The sequence below is a fragment of the Lipotes vexillifer genome, unplaced genomic scaffold (genome assembly GCF_000442215.2).
Source record: "Lipotes vexillifer unplaced genomic scaffold, Lipotes_vexillifer_v1.1 scaffold539, whole genome shotgun sequence".
Lineage (NCBI taxonomy): Eukaryota > Metazoa > Chordata > Mammalia > Artiodactyla > Lipotidae > Lipotes > Lipotes vexillifer.
The window spans coordinates 351,437-361,387 of NW_006789542.1; the positions used below are offsets into that span (position 1 = coordinate 351,437).

The 9,951-nt window shown below is 55.0% G+C and overlaps 1 protein-coding gene across 1 annotated transcript in view; it reads right to left on the reverse strand.

Annotated features, from left to right (window-relative positions):
* DLEC1 (DLEC1 cilia and flagella associated protein) overlaps window positions 1-9,951 on the reverse strand; it is a 93,592-nt gene that overhangs the window by 24,540 nt on the left and 59,101 nt on the right. The window contains 8 exon segments of the mRNA XM_007462718.1: window positions 1,492-1,631; window positions 5,575-5,733; window positions 5,842-5,972; window positions 6,189-6,282; window positions 6,695-6,863; window positions 7,439-7,497; window positions 8,148-8,340; window positions 9,467-9,629. Coding sequence (XP_007462780.1) covers window positions 1,492-1,631; window positions 5,575-5,733; window positions 5,842-5,972; window positions 6,189-6,282; window positions 6,695-6,863; window positions 7,439-7,497; window positions 8,148-8,340; window positions 9,467-9,629 — 1,108 coding nt within the window.

The following is a 9,951-nucleotide window of genomic DNA, read 5'->3' on the forward strand; positions in this document are numbered from 1 at the left end:
GCACGGGTTCGTGCCCCGGTCCGGGAAGATCCCACATGCCGCGGAGCGGCTGGGCCCGTGAGCCATGGCCGCTGAGCCTGCGTGTCCGGAGCCTGTGCTCCGCCACGGGAGAGGCCACAGCAGTGAGAGGCCCGCACACCGCAAAAAAAAAAACAACCCACAACGAGATATCCCCTCACACCTGTTAGAGCAGCTATCTTCAAGAAGACAAAAGATGACAAGTGTTGGTGAGGATGTGGAGAAAAGGGAACCCTTGTACACCACTGGTAGGAATATAAATTGGTTCAGCCACAACAGAAAAAGTATGAAGGTTCCTCAAAATATTAAAAATAGAACTACCACCTGACCCAGCAATTCCACTTCTGGGTATATATCCAAAGGAAGTGAAAACCGGATATCAAAGAGATATTTGCACCCCCATGTTTACTGCATTATTCACAACAGCCAAAGTATGGAGCACCCTAACTGTCTGTCAACAGATTGATGGATGAAGACGAAGTGGTATATGCGTACAATGGAACATTACTCAGCCATGAGAAGGAAGGAAATCCTGCCATTTGCGACAACATGGATGGACCTTGAGAACATTACGCCAAGTGAGATAAGTCAGACAAACACTGTAATATCTCACTTATATGTAGAATCTAAAAAAGCCAAGTTCGTGGAAACAGAGAGTAGGATGGTGGTTACCAGGGGCTGGGGGTTCCCAGCATCTGGAAAGATGCTGTTTAAGGGTACAAACTTGCAACGAGTAGGTGAATGGGTCCTGAAGATCTAACGTGAAGTATGGTGCTTATGGACACCAATACTGTAGTATATACACCAAGTCTGCTGGGAGACTTGATTATTCCCACCACAAAAATGAAATGATAATTAGGTGAAGCGATGGAGGTGTAAGCTAACGCTACAATGGAAATCATGCTGCAATATATAAATGAATCAGGTCAGTATGTTGTACAACTTAAACTTAGTGACATGTCAATTGCATTCCAATAAAAGAGAAAATCTGTTACAGTTATTTTGCATCCATTCTCCTGTTGATGAACGTCGGCTGTTTCCAGTTTTTCACTGTCATGAACAGTCCAGCTATGAGCCTTCCAGCATGAGCACACGGCTCCCACTGCACACGTGTAAGTCTCTCTGGGATTATATCCAGAAGGACTGATGCTGGACCAAGGGTATTGTTACCCTTATTAGGTAACAACAAAGTGTTGCCCAAAGTGGTTGCATTAATGTGTATTCCTTTAGCATATACACACTAGAAGGATATATGTACCCTATAATATTACTAATGAATGATCTCCAGGTAATAGATTATGGATCATTTTCATTTTCTTTTCTGTAATTTCTAAACTTCATAGAATAAACACATATCAAGAACTTTAAATTCTGAAACGTCTATAGACAAATACGTAACTACACACAACATAAATAAATATGCCACAAATATGCAAAGAGTGTGTCGTACTGGCTCCCCCCCTACCCTCTTACCTGCAGGTCCCGTTTACCACCTCCAGCTTCAGGACAGTCTGCAGACACTGGCAGTGCCGGGCCTCCAACGTGATGCTCACTCTGCACTCCCCCAGCGGCTGAACTTGGCCACTGGACGGCTCGATGACGAAGGGAGACACCTGATGGGAAGGACGAGGAGTGGGGACACGTGGAGCTGCAGAACTGGGTGCTGGCCATGAACAACCAGGGCTGCCCCCAAGCTGCCCCCACCCCCATCCCCCGAGCGCTTCTAGGATGCGGAAGGAGGCAAGCGGGTGGGGGAACACAGCTGAGCAAGAGCTCAGGACGAAGAGGATGAAAACTGAGTCTCCAAGGAAAGGAGGTGGAAGGCAGAGGGAGTCGCCCTCGGCGCGGTGGCTCTGAGAGGTCTGCCCGCCCCGCTGCGCAGGCGCGCGTCAGGAACTGTCAGCTTCAAGTAAGGAAAGCCACCAAGCCCCCAAACTAGGGGAGGGGACAAGCTTCCATGTGGCCACAGATTTGCCCTTGGCACCTGTAACTGTGCCTTCCTGGGACAGACCCCTCCCCATATCCTCTGCTGTAGCTCCTCTCTGAAGCACCTAGATGACAGTATCCGCTGCACGTTTCCTAAGTTGTTTTACAGACGCTAAAACCACAACCAAATGGAAGAAATTAACTACTTGATGACCACGAGCACGTAGTCCCCGGACCTACTGGAGCCTGAGGATTGATAACGTTAACCCCTGTGACACCGCCCTGTTACCTCACCATCCACCAAGCAGAGAACTGTGTTATGAACTGAGCACATACGCTACGATCCACCTCCCTCACCTGGCCTTCAAAAATGTTTTGCTGAAACCCTTTGGGAAGTTTGAGGTTTTTGAGCACGAGCCACCTAGTCTCCTCGTCTGGCACCTTAAACACTACACCTTCCTTCACCACAACCTAGTGTCCGTAGATTGGCTTTACAGCACGCGGGCAAGCGGACCCAAGCTTGGTTCGGTAACACACCCATATGGTCTCTTCCCCACCCCGTCACACCCTCACCTCAGCCCCACTGCAGGCTAGTTCCCACTCACCCGACATGTCCACCCCCTGCCCCATACCAGGCACTAAAAGGGAAAGGAAAAGGCTTGGGGAGAAGACTGCCCCTCTTCCTGTCCAGGCTGAGGCCAGGAGCACCAGCCCGACTGCACGGCCCCAGGGCCCCAGATGGGCCGCACTGGCTAGTCGGGGTGTCACTGGACGTTGAAAGCTCACAACCAGGAGGGAGGTTACTCCTCTTTGGTCTCTTCCTTCCTTGAGACCAAGGCCATGAAGGAGTGCAAGGCACCTCCCTGGAGGGAGACCTGGCCGCCCACTGCCCAGTCCCACCCCACCTCCACCCTGGCCGCCGTGCTGTGCTATCTTGGGCCCTGTGCCCTCTCACTTCAGAGGTTCCACCGCCCTGGCACTGGAGGGAGGGTGGGCTGGCCTACGTCTCAGAAAACGTGGCTGGCGTGCTCTGGCCTGGCTTGTCCAAGCTTTGGGCCCAAGCTCTGCTGGTAAGGAAAGAGGCCCTTTGCTTTCTTTGCTCGTTGTTCCTCACGTGCCTCTCCTTTGGAGCCCGGTGTGTGTGTGTGGGGGGGCTATGGTCTGGGTCTGGGTTTCTGGGTCCCCTGGCCTGAGGACATCTACAAACCCCAAATCTCAACATTATTTTTGAGAGCTCACAAGAACACAGCGCAGAGAACTGTAGAGACAGGACTGCTACCAGCTTCGATTAGGACATAAATCTTAACGTACTGTGAAACTTACAATTACTTCAACTGTAAAGTGTAGTTATTCTTCACAATGGGAGAAAAACACAGACTGGGAATCAGAGAGCTTGGATCTGATACGATTCTGCCACCTATTAGCTGTGTGGCCCCAGGGAAGCCCCTGTCCCTCCCTGTTTCTCCTCTATCAAGTGACAAGGTTGGCCGAGGTCCATAAGTTTCCAACTTTGCTCTGGGAAATCCCAGGGGTTGCTCAGAAGTCCCAGGGCAGGGAAGCAGGATGTGGGGAGTGGCAGGGTGGGGCAGGGATGCCTGACGAGGGGGCCTCTGGGAGCCAAGAACAGTCATACTCTATTCTAGATCTTGGGCTTCTGTTGAAGGTTTCATTTGAAGAAAAGGTTACTGATAGCACCCTGCCCGCAGTCCCAGCGCCAGCCTCTGTGGTTCCATGGTCCAAGCAGCGCAACCAGTGAGCCCTGGGGGGGCCAGTGCTAACTCCAAGCCTGTGGAACAGACCACATGGCAATGTTTCTTGGCAATGGTGTTGGCCAATTCGATGCAAACTGTCATAACTTCTAAGTTTCAGGGAGCCTAGTAGAGAAGTGAGGCCGCCAGGTAAAGGAGAATGGCTTTCAAGGAAGGAAAGGAAAAGTCCTGGAGAAGGGAAGGAGCATTGGCAAATAAGATGTATGTGTGGCTGTGACTCTCTTTCCTCAGCTCCTGAATGTGGAAGAAAAAGTGTGCAGCCCTCTGACCAACAGGGGAAGTGGGCAGCAGGATGGGGGACCTGGGGAGGCAGGGTGCTTTCACCAGGCAGACCTGGCCAGAGTCTCGCACATGCAGCAGCTGCTCCGACGGAGCTACAGTCACCACGTGGGAAGGGTGGGCATGGTGAGCCAGTGGTTTATAGCTAGCTTCCTGCTGGTGTGGCTTGGGCTTGTTCAAGATTGAACATAGGGCTTCCCTGTGGTGGCACAGTGGTTGAGAATCTGCCTGCCAATGCAGGGGACACGGGTTCAAGCACTGGTCTGGGAAGATCCCACATGCCGCGGAGCAACTAGGCCCATGAACCACAATTACTGAGCCTGCACGTCTGGAGCCTGTGCTCCGCAACAAGAGAGGCCGCGATAGTGACAGGCCTGTGCACCGCGATGAAGAGTGGCCCCCGCTTGCCGCAACTAGAGAAAGCACTTGCACAGAAACAAAGACCCAACACAGCCATAAATAAATAAATAAAAATTTTTTTAAAAGATTGAGCATTTTATATATATATCTATATATATATATATAGATATATATATAGATATAGATATAGATATATAGATAGATAGATAGATATATGGGCTGTGCCACACAGCTTGCGGGATCTTAGTTCCCTGACGAGGGATCAAACCCAGGCCCCGGCAGGGAAAGCACCTGAGTCCTAACCACTGGACCACCAGAGAATTCCCCGAATATGGTATTTAAACATGATGCCATGGGCTTCCCTGATGGCACAGTGGTTAAGAATCTACCTGCCAATACAGGGAACACGGGTTCGATCCCTGCAGAGCAACTAAACCCGAGCGCCACAACTACTGAGCCTGTGCTCTAGAGCCCGCGTGCCATAACTACTGAGCCCATGTGCCACAACTACTGAAGCCCACATGCCTAGAGCCCGTGCTCCACAACAAGAGAAGCCACCGCAATGCATTCACAATGTGAAGTCCGCACACCGCTACGAAGAGGTGGCCCCCGCTCGCAGCAACTAGAGAAAGCCCAGCGCGCAGCAACGAAGACCCAACACAGCCAAAAATAAAATAAATTTATAGAAAAACAAAACAAAACATGATGCCATAATTTAAAAGTGATGATGACGATGCTTAGCCACTTTTAATATTTTCTATTTTTAGAGTAAAAGGAAAAGTGCTGTTTGAGTGGAAATGATTTTCCTTTTGGAGCCTTTTGGTTTGGGCGGCAAGCTCACCACCTGGTGGCAGGTACTCAAAACTGCAAGCAGGCTGGGAACCTCTGCAGGGAGCCCCACAGCCTGCCCCTCCCCGGGGGGCCTTTTGGAAGCTTCCCGCCCACCTCAGCTGCCTGTTTTCTTCCTGACTCTGGCTGCTCTGAAAGGAACAGGAAAATCCAGTTCGGGGTTAAGTTCTGCTGTAGAATGGACCCCGACTGCCTAGAGACAGGGGATGGGGGACTCTGCGAGGCAAAGGTCACCAGGCAGGCGTTTCCTCTCCAGCCTCCACACTCTGAAGGCACTAGCAACAGTTCCACGGCTCACACAACACGCGGGTTACTCGGCTCCGGTGGTGGGTGGGGGAGGGGTGGCACCAGGAGCCAGCATCGCAGGACTTACGCCCTCTTGCCCTTCTTGCAGGCAGACCCTGCTCTCCTTCATGGACCACGTGGCCGGGAGCTGGCTGACGTTCCGGATCTGGATGGAGTTTGTGGCTCTCTGCCCCAGGCGCAGCAAACCAAACTGAAGGGCTGAGACGTCGATGACGAGGGCAGGCCCCTGAGGCACCCAGAGGGGTCCGTCACCGGCCCACCCGGGCTGTGGGCTCTGTGCCCTACCCCGGCTCCCCGTCCAGCCCGCCCAGCCGCCCAGCCCCACCAGAGGCACCTTAAAGGCTGCCTCGACGTGTAAGACCACCGGTGAGGGGGAGTCTTTGATTTCACACAGCAGGTTCTGGCTTGTCGGGCCAGGGACACCCCCAGTAAAGTTCAACTGAAAATCCTCCACCTCGCTGGGCTCTGAGAGGGGGAGAGGAAAGGTGAGCCGTGGAGAAAGGAGGCAGGGGCAGGTCCCCTCTGTGGCTGGGCTCAGATACCTGGCCTTGGCGTACTCCTTACCCACCACAGGGCCAGGCTGCGGCTGGAGCTGATCAGGGGGCCATGGACCCCTGCACAGGCCCCAGTCACCTCGAGCTCTCCTTCCCCAGCCAGCCCCCACCTCGGTCCCTGCAGTACCGATGGTCCCCGTGCAGGGCTCCACTTCAACGATGTGGCAGTCGCTGATCTTCCCCCACGTGTACCTGATGGCTGATCTGCTGTTGTTCCACATCTGAAAGACACACCCCGAGCCGGGCTCCCCGTCAGATCTGTACTTGCTAAAGGACTGCGGGATTGTGGGCTCACAAGAGGTCCTCTCGACACCTTCCCAGCTAAATCCTGGCCACCCGATGGCACCAACGCACACTGCAGGGTTTGTGGGTGCCACAGCTGGTCAAAGATCCCTAAACCCAGGAACGGGTGCCACAGTCCTGTCGTTTGGAGGATGCTGGGAAGCTGACAAATGACAGACGTGCCCGGCCCAGCGTCTGTTCAAACCAAGTGGGTTCTGGGGCTCTGGGAAGAGCCTCAGCTTCTCTGCAGTGGCCACCACTGCTGGCCCCGCCAGCCGCTTCCTCCCCATGCTCGCGCCCGGGTTCAGCACCATCTCGGGCAGCCTAGGCTGGGGAGGGACAACCACCTACCTTGAAACCCTTCTTCACGTTCATCCCAACGTAGTTCTCCCCGGGGATGATGAGGGCATATGGTTCTAAGAGAACCTGGAAAGGTTCCACTGAGCCTTTCACCTCGATTTCCAGGACAATCACGTCATCCGCACAGTACGAGGGATCCTTTGGGTTTTCCAAGTCCAAGCTGGACACAAACCCACCATGAGCTAGGAGCCATCGTGTCCCCTATCTCTGGTCTTGTGAAAAGAAAGCGCCCCCTGCCCACAGCTCCCAAGCCCCCTGAAATCAGAGGCGTCAGCAATGCCCTGAAACAGATGAATGCCTGTGGCTGGGACGGCAGCTCAACCACAGGCCTGGGGTGGGGGGTCCCTCCCTGCATCTCCTGCGACCACCCTGCAGCAGTGTCAGCCAGCATCTCCACACCAGCTGACTGAAGGCCCCCCACCGACAGCTTGCTCAGGGAAGCACTGGCAGAGATGACGCCATGGGACAAAACCTCCCCTCGTTAGTCGCCACCACCCAGGGGCCACCAGCCTAGAGGCCCAGCGGTAACCGTGAGCCTGGGGCACGGCTCCAGGGTTCCAGGATAGTGAGTCCAGAGAGCTGTTCCCTGCTTGCGGAGCCCGCTCCAGGCCTGGGTGCCAGGGCAAGGCAAGGCGTTCCCACGCACCAAAGCCTGCCAGGGGTCAGGGGCTCCTTCACTCCGTCCCAGCATGCCCAACTGCGTACCCCTTAGCCAGGGGCCCGGTTCCCACTCACCTCATGGGCTCTGGGACTTCCTCTAGCACCATCTGGAGCACGCTGTGAAAATCCCTGGGCTGCAAGGCAAATGCAGCACCCTGAAGACAAAAGCCTGCCCCAGGGAAGGCTGGAGCCATGGCAGGCAACCCTCCTCCCGGTGGCCTGGCCCCCAGAGAGGTCTTCCACGAGACACAGCGCTGTTTCGCTTGGCAGTGCCCTCAGTGTGTGTGAAGCACCACACCCTCCCGGGAGAGGCCGTGAGATGGCTGCGTGCTGAGAGGCAGGCCTGCTCTCTTACCAACAAGGGTCCCTGGGCATCCCCCTCACACTCCCCACCTCGCCCGGGACACACACGGCTTCGTGTTGGAAAGTGGGGGCCGTGTGAGCCTCACTCTGGGGAGCCCCACCTCACACTTTCTGGGGGCTTCTGTGGGCTGGGCAGGAATGGTAACACCTTTGATGTAGTAGAGACATGGAAGACACCAGAGCCGAGGAAACGAGCCCAGACTCTGGCTGCAGATGGGGCGTGCAGGGTCGGGACCAGGCAAAACAAGCTGCACACCAAACCCGGGCATTGGCCCCTCTCTTAGCTAAGCGCCAGCCTCGGCAGGATGCTAGGGATCTCGGCAGCGTCAGCCGTGGCTTCAGTGTCACCAAAGAACAGGGACAGAGGGTGAAAACATCGTGACCCAATCATGTGTGACCACCAAGATGGCCGCACTCGAACCTCTCGAGGAGAGAAGCTCAAGAGGAACTCGTGGTCCGTGTGGGGCTTGAGAGCTCCCAGGTCGGGGGCGATGGAGAAGGCCGTCTCCCTGTCGGGGTGGGACTTGATGCTGTCCGGGCTGTAGTTTTCTCCAGGCATTAGGGACCTCAGGTTGGGCTTCATGATCTGCCAGCGGAAGGCCAGCTCCACGTGCCTGTGGAGACGACCCTGACAGTAGGCAGTGGGTCCAAGGCCATGTCCCACTTCTGCCAGAATCAGCTCCCCCCACCCCCGGCCTGGCCTGGCCTGGCCCTGCTCCCGGAGGGAGCAGGAAATGACCCAGGAGCAGGAAGTGGCCACGTCAGCCTTCAGGCCCTTCCCATGGAGGAGCCTGGGGGCACCTGGGCAAGGGACAGCACGGGGGGCAGGGAGTCTGGAGACCTCCCAGCACAGCCCCGCACAGCAGCTGGAGGCTGGAGCCACAGTGACTCGGGGGAATCATGCTCTAGCCATCAGGCACACCCTCCCCCACACCAGATATCAGGAAAATTTTCCGCCTTATCTTCTACCGCGTGGGTTTTTGCCACATCGACCCCACCCTCTGCCTCTCCAGCTATGGCCTCCCAGGACTACTGCTCTGGCCAGAAAGATATGTGCCCACTGGCTGCCAACAGGAGCGGTGACAACTCCCTGGTTGTGGAAGGGGTGGGACTCCAGGCGTGCTGCTGACAGCAGGTGTCGGTGAGGGGGACGGCAGATGAGAACTACTCATCCTGCCAGGCGACAGAGCCTGTGTAAGGCCTGGGTCACTTGGGCAGCCTGGCCAGGAGGCTCCCCAAGGTCTGTCCTGGTGTAATGACGGAGCTCAGAGGATGGTCAGGGAATAAATGGCAGTGAGAGCTGAACCCACAGGCCATCATCTGTCTGACGTTGGGACTTGGGTGGCTTCCCCTCATGGGCTGGGCAGGACCTCTCTGGAAAACTATTCCTGGTTAAGGATGCTCCAGAGGATCTAGAGCAACACTGTCCAATATGACATCTTATAAATCGGCTCTAATATGATAGTCACCAGCTACCCGTGCGGCTGTTGAGTACTTAAAATGTGGCTGGTGTCACTGAGGAAGTGAGTTTTTACTTTTACTTAATTTTAATTGATTTCCATTTAAACAGTCACATGTGGCAACTGGCTACCATGATGGACAGTGCAAATCTGGATCCTTCCATCCTGTGCCCATATTCCTCCCTGGCCTCTGGAAGGAACCACCAGCCTCACTGGGACCTCAGGCCAGGTGAGAAAGGAGGGAGGGTGTGTGCTGGGGTCCCTCACAGGCGTCACTCACGTGGCGTTTCTAATAATCAGCAGTTTTCTGGCCGTGGACTGAAGGTTTTCGGGCTCAAAGCGTATGAAGTGCTGGGCTGTCAAGTCTGTGAGCTCTCCGGGCTCCGGCTGACTTTTTTCACCAGAAACATAGATCAGATCCAGAGCCACCAGCTGCCCGATTCCTGACAAAGTACGCTAGTGAAGTTTCACTAGGGCTGAAACCAGGACTCTGTGGCCGAAGGCTGTCACAGGACCCAGGCCACCATCCACATCCGCAACCGGCCGTGATCGCGACCCCGGGAAGTGCACACAGGGGGACAGGGAGCCAACAGCACACAGGTTCATGTCCCCATGTCACCTCAGACCAAAAGAAGGTAATTTTGATAACATAGCATGTAGCAGGCATTCAATTAATACCTGGTGAGTGAAACTGGGTGGATGGTAGACAGACGGATGGAAGGAAGGAACAGGGCACCTTAAGGAAATTCAGCAGGGTGCCCCTTC